General features: G+C 44.3%; 1 protein-coding gene across 2 annotated transcripts in view; it reads right to left on the bottom strand.

The window, feature by feature from the left end:
• Positions 1-2,242: 2,242 nt before the first annotated feature.
• LOC115081790 (ATP-binding cassette sub-family A member 5-like) overlaps positions 2,243-19,308 on the bottom strand; it is a 230,039-nt gene continuing 212,973 nt past the window's right edge. Inside the window, exons 16-17 of one of the 2 annotated variants that reach the window (XR_003853873.1) lie at positions 8,175-9,921; positions 2,243-7,650 (exon numbers count right to left, since the gene is read on the bottom strand). Coding sequence is in view for 1 of the 2 variants with exons in the window: in XM_029586163.1 (XP_029442023.1) it covers positions 9,814-9,921 (108 nt within the window). In the remaining variant the exon portion in view is untranslated. Of the gene's footprint in view, positions 9,922-19,308 lie in introns of both variants that reach the window. The other variant, XM_029586163.1, reaches the window with a different exon arrangement.

Genomic DNA, 19,308 nt, shown 5'->3' with positions numbered 1-19,308 from the left:
AGGACCAGTCCCAGCAATCTGGTCCCAGTCCACCTTAAGACAAGGTATTCTGAGTGTAATGTAGCACCCTGAGCAGGAATTTAGCCTAGGCTCAGAGGAGAGCAAAACAGGCACCAGGGACCAGGAGAAGACAGCTCTTGTAACATTTCTGTTTTAACTGTGAGTAAGAAAGGAAAGGCAGCTCCTTTTAACATAGCTGTCCTGTTGTAATGAGAAGATTGTGAATGAGGAAATTTGTAACCTGAAGTATGTTGCTGAAATTAAGCAGACTGTTGATATTTGCTGCCCTATAAATAAAGCACTTGGAGAAAAGCCTTGACTGCTCATGTGTTGTGCCATAGTTCCAAAGAAGAAGGGCACATTTTGACCCATTTTTGGATCTAAAGAAAGTGAACGCATCCTTGTGGGTGCCTCATTTTTGTATGGAAACTCTTCATTTAGTGATTGTGGCAGTCAGGAAAGGAGAATTTCTGGCATCACTGGATCTTTCAGAGGCTTATTCCGATTCAGAGATATCATCAAAGATTCCTCAAGTTTGCAGTGCAGTGCTATTGTGGCATTTTCAGTTTCAAGTGATTGTGGCAGCAGCTCTTCACAGAGGGAATATTGGTACATCCATATTTGAATGACTGGCTAATTCATGCAAAGTCAGAGGAAAGTCGTCATCACTCAGTTCACAGAGTGGTTCTCCTGTCACAAAGTTTAGGCTGGGAGGTCAATTTTGCCAAGAGCAAGCTCGATCCATCATGGAACTTGGAATACCTGTGTCTTTTTTCGAGATGAACATAGGAAAACGTATTTATTACAACAGAAAGAGCATTGAGGCTTCAGGGACAGGTTTGTCAACTGTTGCGAATAAAATTTCCCAGTGTATGGGATTACCTTCAGGTTCTGGGATCTATGGCATCCATGCTACATCTGATTCCTTTAGCTTCTGCTCCTTTGATGCCAATTTAGACAGCTCTTCTCACATGGTGGAATCCTTAGTTGTAGAATTTAGAGATCAAGTTGTCCTTTCAGGGAGTGGTCAAGTTGAGAATTTCTTGGTGGCTATCGCTGGACAATTTCTCCAAAGGAGTAGAATTGGAAATACCAGAGTGGGTAACAGTAACTACACATGCCAGTCTGAGCAGTTGGGGGGCATCTTCCCAAGGGAAACAGAAGAGAGTGAGTGGTCCATCAACCATCTGGAGCATGTCTTTCGGGTTCTCACCCAGTTTAGCGTAGCTTGGGTACATCCTATCTATCTGAACTAGTCTGGTGGACGATAAGGAAGGAAAAATGTATCTTACCTGCTTTTTTTGCGTCCTATCAGACCAGTACAGAGTTCCACATATTGAACCTATAGACTGCTCTTCTGGGTGTAGATATATCTACTCAGTGTTTGTTCAATAGTTCCTATATGGCATTTATATCCTCTCAGTAGAGCAGTTTTCAAGCCTGAATTTGGGACTTCACCAATGCTTATATTTCCCCTGCTCGTAAGGGAAGTTATATTTTTAATTTTGATACAGATTTACTGAGAGACTGCAAGTAGCACAGTAACTTAAGTACTGAGGGGCGGATTTTAAGAGCCCTGCTCGCCTAAATCCGCCCAAATCCGGGCGGATTTAGGCGAGCAGGGCCCTGTGCGCCGGTGAGCCTATTTTACATAGGCCTACCGGCGCGCGCAGAGCCCCGGGACTCGCGTAAGTCCCGGGGTTTTCGGAGGGGGGCGTGTCGGGGCGGGGCCGAGCACAGCGCCGTTTTTGGGGCGTGTCGGCAGTGTTTTGGGGGCGGGCCCGGGGGCATGGTTACGGTCCGGGCGGTCCGGGGGCGTGGCCGCGCCCTCCGTACCTGCCCCCAGGTCGTGTCCCGGCGCGCTAGGGGCCCGCTGGCGCGCGGGGATTTACGTCTCCCTCCGGGAGGCGTAAATCCCCCGACAAAGGTAAGGGGGGGGGTTAGACAGGGCCGGGGGGGTGGGTTAGGTAGAAAAAGGGAGGGGAAGGTGAGGGGAGGGCGTTAGAGGATTCCCTCCAAGGCCGCTCCGATTTTGGAGCGGCCTTGGAGGGAACGGGGGTAGGCTGCGCGGCTCGGCGCGCGCCGGCTATACGTAATCGATAGCCTTGCGCGCGCCGATCCAGGATTTTAGCAGATACGCGCGACTACGCGCGTATCTACTAAAATCCCATGTACTTTTGCTTGCGCCTGATGCGCCAGCAAAAGTACACGAACGCGCCGTGTTTGAAAATCTACCCCTAAGAGTACAATAGAGCTTTTCCTCTCTGTCTCCATCTGCTGCTAGGGAGAAAAACCCATTTGTCTGGGCTGGTTTGGTAGGACTCAAGGAAAGAAAATTAGCAGGTAAGAATCAATTTTTCTATCACATTCATGCATAAATTTATCCAGACTGAGCAGAGGCATTTCCAGGGCAAAGCTGGGGAGGAGTTTGCACTTATGTGCATACTTGCTGTCTAATTTATGCATGCTGTTAAAAAATTATCTTCTTAATTATTGTCTTAGAAATTATAAGAGGACTTTAAAATCTTTTGGCAAGGTATGTAGCCAGCAATATATTTTGATAAAAATGCACCAGACTTTTCCTATTTTGATATTTTTGAGAGGTTACAAGCACAATGTATCTAATTCCTAAAGTCAGAATTATACGGTCTTAACTTACAAAAAAGCTGTGTGTGAGACACTAACATTTTTTTTTGTTAAAATCAGCGAGACAAAAAGAGTGATAGCTCATTAAAATTGATACAAAAATAAACATAATTTTATACATACATGTACACCACTATTAGCTGAGCTTGAAAAGATGGCAGGGCAGTGTGTTAGCAGTTAATCTAAGGCATAAAGATTTCAGCCCATTCTATCAATAAATGCATCACATGAATAAGATGGACAGATTAGTTGGGGGAAATTCCTAGGCTTAGTATAGGTAGAAAATATGTTTTACACCATGATATATTTGTGTGCATAGGTGAAGTAAAATCCCCTTGGAAAGAATGAAGTGTCTACTGGCTGATTGCTGTGTATTATTGTGGGGGTTAGGAGTTTGGCTCTTTGGCAGTGGGCAGGCCACGTCAGAGGGCTAAAGTATATCGCCACATCTAACGGTCTTTTCCTTGGGCCTACGCTTAGTGCAGAGAAAATGTCATGCTCCGACCGCAGCGGGCTTAGCAAGTAAAAACAGCCTTCCTCTAACAGGAAACCAGTCTGCAGTAAACATATCTAGTGCAAGCTTTTTGCAGCCCCAGAACAGTTCATGACCTACTTGCATTTATGTGGTTTTTACACCTAGATAGCTCAGTACAATTGCCTCACGACCAGCTAATGACCTCCCCCCTCCCTGCCTGCAGACTGACCGCTTGCACCTACTGACCACTTGCGCCTACTTAGTAAAAGGTCAGCTCAAACATTTACATCTGGAAAACATTGTAACAGAAAATATGTGACGTATGTATCCTATGCAATGCTATGAGATCATTTTACAATAAAAGGGCAGGCTTCCCAGAAGCCGGGAGCACGCTTCACCATGAATACTGTCTGAGGTGTCTTCATTGCTGTTGCTACATATTATGTCTGACTGCACTCCCCACCACAAAAATGGCCATCAAAGGCTCGTATAAAACTGGGCCTTGGCTTAATGAACTTTCAGAAGAAAGTATTATGAGAAATGGTAGAGGAGGGGAATGAGGAGTAAACTGGTGAAGGAGAGAAAGGAGAAGAATAGAACATATGGTGAAGAAAACTCCTTTTCTTACTCTGATTCCTGTGCTTATCATTACTATAGCCTTACAAGACGCATACAGCACTGTTCGCTCTGTGAAGCTTTCAGTCTTGTAAAGACACATAGAGGAGACAATAAAGGATTCTGGAACTTTTATTTTAAAAAAATAATTAAAATCAGCAAGGCCATGATCAGGATTTTAAGATTAAAAGCAGCCTGAAAAGGTAGATTTTAAGTGGGATTTAAATATGGACAATGAGGGGTCATTACATATCAACTAAAGAAGGCTGTTCCAGGCATATGGTGAAGCAAGGTAAAAAGCAGGGAATCAGGAGTTGGCGAGGGAGAAGTAGGACAGAGATAAGAGCAATTTGCCCAATGAATTCAGGAAGAGGATGTTAAGGAGGTAGGGGAAAATATGTAAAGGAAAATTGGTTCCTATCTGCTAATTTGTTCCTGGAATACCACAGATCAGTCCAGACTCCTGGGTTTTGCTTCCCTACCAGCAGATGAAGACAGAGAAGGAAAGCTTTACTGACACTGCTGTTTAACCTAGTGTGTCACCTGTAGTCCCCTCAGTATGACTTGTACCAAAGACAAGATGGGGATATCTATAACCATAACTGAGACCCCAACCCCCTTTAATGAGTAGGAGGAAGATGAAGACTCAAATCGGAACTCAGTTCCAAGAACACAAATTAGAACACCATTTAACTCAACAGGCAACTCTGTATCATTTACATGCTGCCAATACAAGTGGACTTTCCTAACCGGGTAGGGCTCTGGAGTGATTTGTGGTATTCCAGGAATGAAAAATAGCAGGTAAGGACCAGTTTTCCTTTCCTGTTCATAATCAAGATCAGTCTAGACTCTTGGGATGTACCCAAACTCCCTAAACTGGGTGGGAATGTGATAGCCCTGCTCGCAGTACACTCTCTCCAAACCCCATGGAATCCGGTGGCTGGACATCCAACCAGTAATGTCTGGTGAAAGTGTGTAACAACTTCCAAGTTGCCACCCAACAGATTTCATGCAGAGACACCTGTTGACACTTGGCCCAGGAGGTCGCTTGTGCCCGAATCAAGTGAGCCCTTAGACCCTCTAGTACCAGTCGACCCTTCTAAATGTACACAGACCTAATTGCCTCATTCAGCCAACATGCAACAGTAGCCTTGGACGCCTTGCACCACTTCCTTGGCCCATTCCAAAGCACAAAGAGGAGATCCAATCTCTGGAAACTAATAAGTCACCTTGAGATACCTCAACAACGTCTGCTGTACATCCAGCACATGAAGTTCCTTTGCATGTGGCTTGGATGAAACCAAATTTGGAAAAATGGGAAGTTCCACTGTCTGGCTAAGATGAAAGGCAGAAACAACCTTCGGCAAAAAACAGGGCACTGTGCGCAACGATATCTCAGATACTGTAATCTGCAGAAATGAATCTCTATAAGACAATGCCTGAAGTTCTGAAATTCTTCTGGTCAAACAAATTGCCACCAAAAAAAAATCTTCAGGGTTAAATCCTTTAGAGTCACTCTCTTCAGTGGTTCGAACGGAACCTCCACATCACCTTCACAACCAAATTAAGATTCCATGAGGGACATATTCTTTGCACTGGAAGTCGCAAATGCCTTACCCCTTGAAGAAAACAAATCACATCCGGATGAGAAGCCAGGGACACACTCTACACCTTGCCCTGAAGACAGCTTAAAGCTGCCACCTACACCCAAAGGAAATTAAAAGCTAGCCTCTTAATCAGATCCTTTTGCAGAAAAGTCAAGATATGGGAAACGGAAGCCCGAATAGACTGCATGTCCTGTTCAATACACCAAGCCTTGAAAACCCTCCATACCCTAATATAGGCCAAGGATGTGGACGGTCTTCTGGCCTGCAGTACGATGACAATGCATCTTCAGGATTACCCTTTCATCTTAAGCGTTTCCTTTCAAAAGCCAAACCGCGAGACAGAAGTGATGCATCTGATCCGAAAATACTGGACCCTGACAAAACACCCTTGGTAAGTGACTGAACCTTAATGGCCCATCCACTGTCAAGTTTACTTGTGAATCATGGTCAACAAAGTCACTCTGGAGCCACTAGAATCACTTTGCCCGGGTGTATCTCTATATGCACTAATACCTTGCCCACCAATGGTCATGGAGGAAACACAAACAAAAATCCTCAGTGGCTAGGGTAGAACCAGAATGTGGATTCCTTCTGCTCCGTGTTCTCGCCTGAGACCGTAAAATTGAGACACCTTAGCATTCTGATTTGATGCCATTAAATCCATATGGGGTGTTCCCCATCTGGTTTGAATGAGGTGCATTGCTTCCTCTGATAGCTCCCATTCTCCAGGGTTCCAACTTTTGCCGACTGAGGAAATCTGCCTGCATGTTGTCTACCCAAACTATGTGAAATGCTGCAGGACTGCCAGGTGCTGCTCCGCCCAGTGAACCAACTCCTGAGTTTCTTAAGAAACCATTTGACTTTTGATCCCTCCCTGCCAGTTTATATAAACTACCATCGTTGCATTGTCTGATAGAACACATACTGCATGACCTTGCAACTATGGTAGAAAGTAATGCTAAGTGCACCGCTCTCATCTCTAATTGACTGAAAGACCACAATGCCTCCTCTATTGATCATCGGCCTTGTACTGCCTGTCACTGACACACCACTTCCCAACCAGATAGACTGCATTGGTGGTCACTATCACCCAGTCGGGGACTTCCAAATCCAACTCTTGTTCTAGATTGGCTGGACCAAGCCACCTGCTTTCCAAGCAATTCCTGATCACTTACAGGGGCAGCCAGAGCCGAGATCCACTGCAATTTATAGTCTGATGCCACCACTCCTGTGATCTGTCTGTTTTTTTTTTAAATTAAACTTTAATGCCCAGAACAAAAAAAAAGTAAATTCTTTCCTGCATGCTGCAGAGCAGACTGCTGGATCCAAAGTGCTCTCCAAGGAATAGAAGGAACTAGACCACCAGCTTTCCGAAATCCCCCAAGTGTCCAGGGACAAGCCTTCACTAAGGTTCACCAACTCCCTGCTCGTCCACCTCAACCAGAGAGTATGGCCCAACCAGGTACCTAACAAATCTCTGGAAGGATTGCTCTTATACTTTTTTTTAAATATAGTCTAGACTGCAGGTTTTACACCTCTACCATCTGCTGGAGACAGATAAATACTGGAGGACTGCACGTGGCACACTAGGATAAGTAGCAGTGTCAGTAAAGCTTTTCTTCTCTGTCTCCATCTGCTGGCAGGGAGGCAAAATCCAGGAGAGTGCATTGATCTGGGTTATAAATAGGAATGAGGAGCTGCAGAGTGAATGCTCAGGTAAATGAATAATAGAAACTTGAACTGTATGCAGAAGTGGATAGGAAGACAATGTAGTGACTTCAAAAGAGAGATTTATATGGTTATAACAACCTTGGAGGAAAATATGTCTTGCAGCTGAATTGTCAATACCTGCCTCTTCAGGATGCTCCTTCATGTGGCTCTTCTGCACCAGGATAACATGGATTGGAGGCAGGACTTGTATTCAAGATTAATAATGTTAATTCAAAAGAACACTTGAATTTAGGTGACAGACTTAGCTAGCTGTTAGTGTGGTTCTCTGTGTGACAAAGGTTTAGTAACTAGTGATTAAGAATGGAATATTAAATCCAGCACAAGTACAGTTCTCCATGGAGTAGTCCTCTACCTGGATAATCTGAATGCTGCTTGGCTTTCCAAAAGTTAGTATTAGAGTGCCAATTCTTCTTCAGAGAACTTGTGGCTTAATTTTTGTTGAGCTTCATCAGGTTTCTACAACAGTAACTAGTTGACTTTAGCTTTGGACTTATTTTGTTGAAAAATTTTATTCTTTGCTTCTGTGCCATGTAATGGAAGAACCAAGTGCTTGAATTTGCATTCATCCTCTCCTTCCTGCCAGTGGTGGGAGAGCAGCAATAGATGAAGAAACAAAGTTAATACACTACAGCAACAGAATACTATTAAAGTAATACATTAGTGCAATCACTACTATTCTCCCAATGCAAAAATCAATTAAATAATAAAAATTGAAAGTTAGTGGACAGATCTGAAAATTGTACTCACAAATCTACCTGTAAGACAATGATGGTGAAATCACACCATCAAAAAAATATATATATTAATAATGTTTACAAAAACACATGCAGATGGAAACTAAAGTTATAAAGAAAAAGAGTGTTTGGTACAATAACTTGGAAAATTAATGCTGACAGCATGAAATCTATTTCTTAACAACATAATTTTCACCATTAAAAATAATTTGTAAGCCAATCACAAAATTATGCTCTTTCCCTCCTTCTAACCACTAAAGGTAAACTACTTGAATCATACAGTCTATTTACATATTTTAATATACTTTATTTGCATTTGTGTTGTTGAATTGTATGCAATCTGGTATACACTAAGTCCTTCAGTACCTCTTATATACCATGCCAGATAACCAAGGAAGAGGAGTACTTGATTCTGTCCAAACCTATCCCAGGTTGAAGGATAGTCCTTTGTCAATTAGAAAATTTTCAGGATCTTGTATCCCATCAGTGCAGCCTCTGAGTATCGTAGTTCTTAAAGAATAACATGTGCCCCTGGATTTATCACTCAGCAGCTTGTACTTGCAGAAGATGAGAAGGCAGCATACGTAATGGATGATTTGATTTTTCTTAACTTTTCTTTTGAACGTTTTGGCTGTACAGGAATATTAAAAGGTTGCTTATTTTTTAAATCTCTACTAAAGGCCGCAGCTGAAATATATTTCTTTTTCTTTGATTAGTTAACCAGGCTGTTTCTTCCTGCTCTTTCTGGCTTCCAACTGGAACCAATCTTTATTGGGGTTATGGTGCTATGAACAATTACATGGGCTTTCCCCCCATTTTTAGCCCCCCTCCTGTCTAGCCAAGTTACTACAGTAATTTCTCTGGCTGAGAAGAAAAACACACAGCTTCTTCCAGAACCCAGCACATGTACTCTTAGCTAGTCAGTAAGATGTTGCTTTTGTCATATTGGTTGAGACTTCTGCTTGGGGAGCTTGGGGACAATAATCCCATAGTATCTCCATCCCTGGACTACCCAAGCAGCAGCAGGTGAAAATACAAATCTAAACTGGGTCTTCCACATAGCAATGCACAGTACTGCAGGCTGGGTCAAATCCCTTACATTTTTTTGTTGTTGTTGTTGATTATTACCCTGAAGATCCTGAGGTGAAATGCAGCTATAGAAATACAATGAGGAAATACAGGCATAGGTGGTGATGTGGCTTTATGTTTAGTGAACTTGTATTCCAGCTTGGCGGAGGCTAGTAGTGTTGTACTCACTGCACTTTGGAAGAGATGCAAGTACTGTGATGTCAGCTGAAGAGTAGCTCTGAGGACAATATTATTCTCTTCTTTAGGCTGCAGGAGGTCAATGCTTTGCTTCACCATTTATGAGAGAAACTTGGAAAACTGCAGGAAGCTGAAGCGATGGGTCTTTTATACCAGCCAGCCTAAGTACAGCCAAACACGGGACAACAAACAGAAAAGAAACCTTGATGCCTAAGCCTCAAAGTGGAATATATCCATTGGATCTTACTTTCCAAGGAGTTTTGTCATAGGCACAGAATGATAAGAACCATTCTGAAAAGCAGAGCTTATGGTATCAGCAGGGTCTTTTGTAATGATAAGAAAGTACAATTTCCCATTCTCTGTGTACATTCCCAAAGCGCACAACGTATTTTAGATAGAGCTATAGGTGTAGACCTATAATGATGGGTTAAATAACCCACTTCTTCCTTCTCTGCTTCCTTTCTGTTTCTTCTGTCAGTTACAGAATAACTATAGGCACACTGTATGAAAGAGCCCAACTACTGGGTACTGCCACTAAGGTTTTGATTTGAGGCTTGGGTGGAATTTGATGCCTTGAAAATATATTTTGCAGCATTTTATTGCTGCTTTGACCATTTCACTGCCTTTACGCACAAAAATTGAGTTCTGTCACAGTTTTCCATGATAGACTAATATTTCTGAAAGATAATAGTTCTGTTGTAATTCCTGTGGTGAAGTCATTTACATGTCATTAAAACATTTAGAAAAGTACTCTGTCCTCTTGCATTCTTTCCCAGCAAAGACGACTGTTCAGAGTTCCAAAACTGCCATCTTCTTCTTGCTGTTCCTTTGTCAACTCAACAAAAACCTAGATGCAATGAGAAAGATAGTTTTAGTGCACTCTGTTTACTTTCACCAAAGATAGGAGGAGCCTGAAACAATTAAAAAAGTAAACATGCTATGGAATTCCATGGGACTCTTCCATACAAAGATGGGAGGACAAAGCTGGCATTTAATGTTAATGTTCTATGTAATTGCTTTCATTTACCGAAGCACTGTTTCTGTTCAATGTAAACCGAACTGATTTGTAAACCCTTACAAGAATTTCGGTATATAAAACTGTTAAATAAATAATAAATAAATTTATATAGGAACTAGTCAAGAGGAGGAACTAGTCTCCAGTTTCAAGAATGTGCAAGTAGGGGAATGGTCCCTTTCAAGGATGTGCTATGCCTGCAATCAAATGAATGCCACCTCTTTCCTCTCGATGGCTCACATGCCCCTGCACCTTTAAGGGAGTGGGTCTGCCATGGCCCACTGGGAAATGCCCAACAGCCCAATCTGCTCTTGTCAATGACTTTCCATGGTGTTGGCATAAGAGATAATTATTTGTATTCTCTACATTTCAAGGAGAAATAGAGGAGGATTGCCAAAATGTGCTGAAAATCAATGCTAAGAATCTCGTTTTTTTCCCCCATTCAGACTCTGTACCTGTAGCCACCCTCTTGTTAGGGTCCTAAATTTTCTAGGGAAATAATGATGCTAAGTGTAGGTACTTGGTACATTTTCAAAAGGGATAATTTAGGGACCTAACTCCCAAATTTAGGCATCTAAGACCTCCAACTGACTCCATCTCTTGCTTAGCTTTCTCTGTGAAGAAACTGTTTTTAATATTTAATGATGTATTTAATGATGTATTTATTACATAGAAATTCACATAAGGATAAATCTTCTTACATGTTATTTTTCTTTCTTTGTATCCTATTTCACCAGTCCAGACTATTGGGTTGTTACCCCCTGCCAGCTGATGGAGGCACAGAACATAATTGTCCCTGTAATTTCATCACTACTACTTATGTGTGGTGCAGCTAAAAAAAAAAGTATTATAATAATAAAGCCCTGAATGAAATTAAAATATATCCAAAAGTAGAAACTATTTCAACAATGCAGAACAGGATTCTCTGAGAAAACCAGCTTTCCACCTATTAGAATACAAACAACCAGAACATAAAACCTGAGGATCAAATTTAAACCTATCTCTAAAGATATGTCTGCATAGAAGCAAAAATGCTCTTAAGTGATATGAAAGAACATCTCCTGTCCTGCATTAGGGCTCTGCTTCCTGGGAGGGTCCTGGACTAGAGTAACAGGATTCAAGGAAAGAAAACTGACAGTAAGAACATTTCTCCTTATCAACCTGCTACACTAGTCCAGACTAGTGGGAAGTACCAAAGCCCAACTACTCTGGGAGGCAGAAATTTAGGAGCTCTCTGAGAACACTTGCCCTAAACGTTGCATCCTCTTTAGTGTGCAAATTCAATCTGTAATACTTAAAGAAATAATGAAAAGAGGACAAGGTTGCCATCTTGCAAATGCTTCTTGTGCTATCGCAATTGCTTCCGCCCAGGAAAATGCCTGCACTCTAGTAGAATAAGCCCAAAGCACATGTTAAGTTTAGTTTAGTAAAATTTCTTGATCGCTTAATGCGTACACTCTAAATGATTAACAAAAAGTTCTGGGACTAGATAACTTTTAAGCAAATATATCAAAATGATAGTTTCTTTAATCCATCTAGCCAAGTTAGTCTTGGAGGCTACCTCGTCCTTGCATGGCCATCCAAACACAACACTCAACCTATCTGATCGGCGAAAGGAATTAGTGATCTCTAAGTATATAAGGAGCACCCGATAGACATTCAAATATTTTAAGACCTATTACTTCCCCAACAATCTGCTCTGGAGAAGGAAGGAAGAGAAATAGTCTGATTCAGATAAAAAAGGTGAAGAACGTTTGGTATAAAAGAGGAATGTTGTGGACGTGGACCCCCGGGCTGAGGTGAGGTTGATGCTACTCACAGAGGGGTGCCTTGCAGGTCCTCACCATCGGCAAGTGGAGCTGGCTGGAGCAGAGGCCCAACGGGAACTTCACCAAAACCAGCCCTCGTTCCCCTCTGGTTAAGTCCTTGGGTGCCGAGGCGGCTGGACTTAGGTGTAGGCCTATGTGCGGAGAAGTAGTAGGCCAACAAAAAGAAGACAAGGTCAGTCCAGACTGAGTTTGGGGCAGGCAGCAGACAGCAGAACAGGATCAAACCGAGATCAGGGCATACTGCAAACCAACGAAGTCAAAGGGGGTCCAAAGTCAAGCCAGGAATTCAAACGAAGACGAAGCCGGGGTCCATGCATAGGTCAAACCAAGGAGTCAATCCGGAGGAGGAAGGCTGGGCAGAATAGCAAGAGGAATGAAGACAGATGAGGTACCATCAAGGAAATAGGAATAGGAACTAGCAACCGAAGATAGGAATCAGGCATGCAAGCAGGATCAGGAACCAGTACCAATGTGGCAAACAGCTACTCCAAGGAGTGGGACCTATTGCTGAGGCGTCTGAGGCAGGTCTGGGCCAGCCTTAAGTAGGGAAGAGCTAGTGACGTCATCCACAGGCGCTGTGGTGGTTTTCCCGCTGCGGGCCTTTTAAATATGGCTGAGTCATGCATGCACACACCTAGAACGCCCGCTCAGCTGCCTGCCGCATCTTCACCCAAGAGACTGTTGGCTCAGCACGGCACCTACGCCCAAGGAGGAGGCATCGACTTCAAAGATGAATGGACATGTGGGATCCAGACGGTGGAGGCATGGTTCCTGGAGAAAGGCTTGCTTTGGTTTGAGAAATGCAGCGACCATGTCAGGAGGCCAACCCTTGGTATTGGCTCTCTTTCTGGTGAGTGCTGTGGTTGAGGGTCGCAATCCGGGAGTAATTGGGAATAAAGTGCTGGTAGTAGTTTGTGAAGCCCAAAAACCTCTGCAATGCATGGAGGCCCGATCCTGGATACATTTGACCTTCTCTGGATCCATATGGAAGCCGCTGCTGGAAACTATATATCCCAGGAAGGGAAGGCTTTCCTTCTTGAAGATGCACTTCTCCAGTTTAGCATAGAATTTATTAGCCCGAGGTCGCTGGAGAACTTGATGAACGACTGACGATGAGAAGGGAGATACTTTGAGAAGATGATAATGTCATCAAGATAAACCACGACACAGACGTACAGAAGATCCCTAAAGATTTCATTCATCATATTTTGGAATACCGTGGAGGTGTTACATAGGCTAAAGGGCATTACCAAATACTCATAATGGCCGTCCTGTGTGCTGAACGCTGTCTTCCATTCGTCATATTACTTTAGCCAAATGAGATTGTAGGCCTCCAGAGATCCAACTTCGTGAACACTTTAGCTCCCTGAAGGTGGTCAAACAGCTCCAAAATGAGCAGCAAGGGGTAGTGATCTTTCTTGGTTATCGTGATTAGGCCCCGATAATCTATGCAAGGGCATACACAACAGTCTTTCTTGGACACAAAGAAGAACCCTGCCCCAGCAGGAGATGAAGAAGGCCTGATAAAGACCCGATCGAGGTTTTCCTTGACATACTAAGATATAGCTTCAGTCTCTGGGATTGACAAGGAATATACCCTTCTTCATGGAGGGTTGGTGCCAGGTACCAGATTAATGGCAAATCAAATGCCCAATGAGCTGGTAGCATCTCGGCCCTGCTTTTGGAGAACACATCCGCCTTCTGAGGCGGCAGTCCCAACGAAGTTGTAGCTAGGGGAAAGTTGATGGGAGCTTGATTCGTAGAAGACTTGAGTCATGGCACGAGCCCCCCAGCTCATCAGCTGAAGCGATCCCCAGTCGAATTGAGGAGAGTGGAGCTGCAGCCAGGGTAACTCTAGCATGAAGGGGTTCACCACTTTTTCAATGATGTAAAAGATTATACTCTCCCAGTGCAGGATCCCAGTGCAGAGCCACAAAGTAGTGTGGCCGTGGTGATCTGGCTGGGAAGTGGTGCTCCGTGAATGGAAAAGATAACTAGGGGTGGCTCTCGGAGAACCACAGGTCCACGAGGGCCTTCATGATAAAGTTCCCTCTTGTGCTGGAGTCTACCAACGCTAGGGTGGGGAACTTGTGGTTGCCCAGAGTGATAGATACTGGAAGGTTAAGTTGGGGAGCAGGAGTGGTAAAGCATAAGATCCTCTAAACACTGGCTCCTAGGCTTGCTAGTTTCTTGGCCTCTGGGGGCAGTATGCCAACAGGTTCCCCTTCCCAGCACAGTAGAAGCAAAGTCCCAAGGTGCGGCGACAGAGCCTCTCCTCCAGAGAGGTGACCCTGACCCAGTTGCTTAGGTTCCTCGGGCCTGGCAGCGGTTGGGGGTGTTGCAAGTACCTCAATAAGCGGATGTGCTAAGGATGGGGCCAGCATTACTTGCCTCCACAGGGTTTGCAGGTCCTGTGCTCACTGATGGAGGCGGCGGTCGATCCTCCCAGCCAAATCTTTGAGCGCATCTGGACATTCGGGGACCTCCTGAGCCGCTAGCTCGTCTTTCACCCGTGAGGATAGTCCTTCCAGAAAAATACTCCGAAGGCTATCCTCTCTCCAATTCAGCTCAGTGGGCATAGTAAGGAACTCGATGGCGTAATCCATCAATACTCGAGCACCCTGCTGGAGGTGCAGGAGATCTGATTCTACCATGGCCAGCCAGCCTGGTTCATCAAAAACCAACTTAAATGCTTTCTCAAACTACTGTTAAGTCCTGGAGAAGCACGTCACCACGCTCCCACAAGGGAGAGGCCCAGACCAAGGCCTTCCTGTCCAGAAGGGAGAGGATGAAGGTGGTCTTGACAGTATCGCTGGTAAATTGCACAGACTGGAATGAAAAATGCATAAAGCACTGATTTAGGAATCCATGGCAGTGCTATCCCTATCAACTGAAAAGCAGGTTGTTAATGGAAACAAAAATCGTACTTTGAAATGTCTGTATGCCAATGCCAGAAGTCTAAGAAGTAAGATGGGAGCGTTAAAGTGTATAGCAGTGAATGATGAGATAGACTTAATTGGCATCTCAGAGACATGGTGGAAGGAGGATAACCAATGGGATAGTGCCATACCAGGCTATAAATTATATCACAATGATAGGGAGGAGCATCTTGGTTGGGGGAGGAGGGTGGTGCTTTATGTCTAGGAAGACAAAAGGATAAGGATCCTGAAAGAGACTAAATGCACAATAGAATCTTTATGGGTACACATCCCATGTGTGTTAGGGAAGAGTATAGCGATAGGAGAATACTATCATCCACCTGGCCAGTAAATGGAACAATTGTTGCATGAATAAAGCACTACTAACCATTCCATCAGTCAAAACAGCAAAATTGACCCAAGTTAGAGAGAGAGCGCTATCCTTGGCAGGACCGTTATTATGGAACACATTACCACTTGAGCTTAGACTTATGAAAGAACTAAAACTCTTCAAAAAGAGCTTAAAAACTTGGCTATTCAAAAAAGCATTTCACAGTGAGGTCGCTGAATAACAACAAATTCCTACAGCTGAAAGCCACCTATAAAAAGCAGAATGTTACTTTTTTGTTTTAATCATAATTAAATTTTAAATTAAAACAGTTATCACATATGATTACCACAGTATCATATAAACAGTATCTCAAACACACTTCTCATTTTGGGGCGGATTTTAAGAGCCCTGCTCGCGTAAATCCGCCCGGATTTACGCGAGCAGGGCCCTGCGCGCCGGTAGGCCTATTTTACATAGGCCTACCGGCGCGTGCAGAGCCCCGGGACTCGCGTAAGTCCCGGGGTTCTCCGAGGGGGGCGTGTCGGGGGCGGTCCCGGTCGTCGCGGCGTTTTCGGGGCGTGTCGGCAGCGTTGTGGGGGCGGGTACGGGGGCGTGGCTACGGTCCGGGGCGTGGCCGCGCCCTCCGTACCCGCCCCCAGGTCGCGGCCCGGCGCGCAGGAGGCCCGCTGACGTGTGGGGATTTACGCCTCCCTCTGGGAGGCGTAAATCCCCGGAGAAAGGTAAGGGGGGGTGTAGACAGGGCCGGGTGGGTGGGTTAGGTAGAGGAAGGGAGGGGAAGGTGAGGGGAGGGCGTAAGAGGATTCCCTCCAAGGCCGCTCCGATTTCGGAGCGGCCTTGGAGGGAACGGGGGTAGGCTGTGCGGCTCAGCGCGCGCCGGCTATACAAAATCGATAGCCTTGCGCGCGCCGATCCAGGTTTTTAGCAGATACGCGCGGCTCCGCGCGTATCTACTAAAATCCAGTGTACTTTTGTTTGCGCCTGGAGCGCAAACAAAAGTAGGCCTATTCGCGGAGTCTGAAAATCCGCCCCTCAGAGTATATTATGAACTATGTAACGGTAAAATATTGGCACCCCATGGATAACTTAGAAAGCAAACCAAACCTATTTTGTGCCTAAATGTAAACCGTTGTGATGGTGCATCACTAAACGACGGTATAGAAAAGTTTTTAATTAAAAAAAAAAATAAATGAACCAGGACTCTCCTGTCCGCAGACAGGAATATCTCTAAAATGGGGAAGTATAGCTTCCAAGCCTTTGCAACCAAATAACAGCACCTCTGGTGTGGGGTCCCTCATCCTCCAACTCCCTCAACCACGGAATGGCGATAGGCTGATAGGCATGCTCGCCAATTAGATGGATTAGAACCCTCCTCACTGAGGTAGGGTCCTACAAGCAAGAATTCTTGGCAATAGTGGTCCTTATAAAAAAAAAATGCCCATTGAGCTCAGAAAGTATCAAAGGTGCATTGAGACTCCACGTCCACTGATGCCTATGTCACAAAAGGTCCTTTCGGCATCAAGGGTAGTCACGCACACTGATGGCATCGAGGGCACCCCGGCACTTCGATGGCATCAAGGATGACCATGGCGCTCAATAGCAGTCCTGGTCCCTGACGTGGTCCTTACATCGATACTTCAGATCAACGGTGCGCTGGTCACAGATGTGCATGAGCATACGTTACTGGGCATGGCACTGAAGGTGCGGTAGCAAGCTGCTTGCCCAGGCTCCTGATCACCCTCTTTCACAAGGAGACTGCACTGCCTTCACTGGCAAGCAGGAGGGTAGCCTACGTCATCCAGGGCTCCAGCCTGTGAAGACTAGTTTCTTTGAATGTGGGGAGGATGAGCTGTCCCCCTCCCCACAGGAACTCTGTGGTCCTCGATCTCTGCACTGAATGAACTTCTATCGATGCCAATCGATCGGTGAAATGACATGGAACTCCTGCCCAGGTAGAACTCAGGCGAGTCCCCAGGCTCAGCGGCCTACATGGATCAGCCATGGACTGGATTCAGTCAGTCAGTTCTGCCAGTACCTGATAAAGGTACAAAAACAGACAGAGTAAGGAGAGGACACAGATTCTAAACTGCAGGGTGCAGTATATATATATTTTTTTAATAAGCGATAGAAATAGACTCTGGCAGACTGCACAGAGACTAAGGCCTGCCATGCCGCTGGCAGACAAAGGAAAGAAGAAGAAAGGGAAAAGAAATAAAACTACCATAAGGTAAAGGAAAGAAAACAGCTGCAGCTCTAGAAAAAAATCATTTGTAAAAACTGTGAGGAGAGAGCAAAGCTGAATACCTTGAGACACACAGGTCCTGGGACCACAAGGCTCCACGGAAAAAAAGAGAGCTGAGGGACTCTGCCTAGGGGGCAAAGTGATGACTACAGCTGCACATGCTCAGTAGGGCATGTTTGAAAGTTCTAGAATCTTTGAGATCAAATTTCCGTGCCGGGCTCCATCCAATGATGTCACCCATGTGCGAGGATTAATATCCTGCTTGTCCTCAGAGAAACAACTATGCCTCTTTCCACAATCAGGTGATCTCAAAACAATCATGCAAGCAATGCTGCTCACGCATCTAGACTATTGCAATGCCATCTATAAAGGTCTACTTAAAGAGACAATAAACAAACTGCAGATAATCCAAAATGCAGCTACCAGAACTATCACAGGTAGCAGGAAATAGGAACATGCCTTCCTCATCTTAATCTATCTACACTGGCTGCCCATATCCCTATGGATCAAATTCAAGATTCTCACCATCAAATTGAGGGAACTTAATAACATTGGCCCCCACATAACTGCGAAGGTAAAAAAATATCACCCACAAAAAAAAAAAATCACTGCTCAAGCCAAAAACAACTAGCTGTTCCACCCCTCAAAACTCTTCAACTAAAAACAACCAGAACCAAAATCTTCACAGGAATAGTACAGAACTATGGAACTCATTCCTCCTTAATCTGCAAGGAATCAATGACTACATGGATTTCCGACATCAACTAAAACATGGGGCCTGATATTGAAAGTGCATTCAGCATTCGATAGCCGGATAAGTAAGACTTATCTGGCTTTCTAGTGGGCTACTCAAATGCACGGATGCTAGATAGCTGGATAATTCACTTATCCGGTTATTTCTTAGCTGGCTTGAAAGTGAGAGGGCAGTGGGCGGATCTGGGTGGTCTGGCTAAGAGGTGATATTTAGCCCTAGCTGGTTAAGTAGTGTGGGTTAGTTATACCTGCCAAAAAGTAGGTTTAACTTAGCTACATATAACCTATCCAGCTAAGTAGCGGTTTGTACCATAGCCATGCCACTGAACATTCCTTGTAACTTAGCCGGATAAGTCATATCCGGCTAATGTTACTTAAACAGCCAACCTTCAATTTTGGGCCCATGGCTATTTACCCACCAGACTAACACCCACTAGAACAGTGTATTACCCTTATCTTCCTGTCAACTCACAAAAACCTAAATGTATCCACGCACTACAGAGCACACAAACTAGTCATATTTCAAGCACATGCTGGATGTAAATAATTGCCAAATTAAGCAAATTAGCTATTCTTTGTAAATAATTGCATAATTAATTGAATAAGCTGTTCATTTGTATAGAACAACTGTTACCTATTGCTCTTTGTAAATCCTCTCTACTGTATGAACACACCACAATGCATGTAAACTACTTTTACTATAATGACTCCTAGTGCTTCCTGACCTATCACATAATGATTTAATTTGATTAACCATCCACTAGGTAATCTTCTTTGAAGTACTGACCAGCTACAAACAGCGGAATAAAATATGAAATTAAATTAAAATTAAATCAAAAATCACCTTCACCATGTGCTTCACGTTCACAACGAATGGCCCATCTGGTTGCTAGCTTTGAAGAATGGTACTTAGCTGGATAAGTATGACTTATTTGGCTAAATGGCGCCAATGAATATCCAGCTACAGTCAATGGATGCCACTTAGCTGGATAAGTATTTAACTGAATAAGTTAGGGGCAGGGAATGGACATAAGGGGGAGGAGTTGAGTTAGCGGGATAACCTATCTGGCTAACACTCTTCAGGCCACAGGGCTATCCTAAAGTTAGCCGGATAAACTTATTTGGCTG

This window comes from Rhinatrema bivittatum, unplaced genomic scaffold (assembly GCF_901001135.1).
Source record: "Rhinatrema bivittatum unplaced genomic scaffold, aRhiBiv1.1, whole genome shotgun sequence".
In the NCBI taxonomy this organism is placed as follows: domain Eukaryota; kingdom Metazoa; phylum Chordata; class Amphibia; order Gymnophiona; family Rhinatrematidae; genus Rhinatrema; species Rhinatrema bivittatum.
This window is presented reverse-complemented; position numbering and strand designations above follow the sequence as displayed.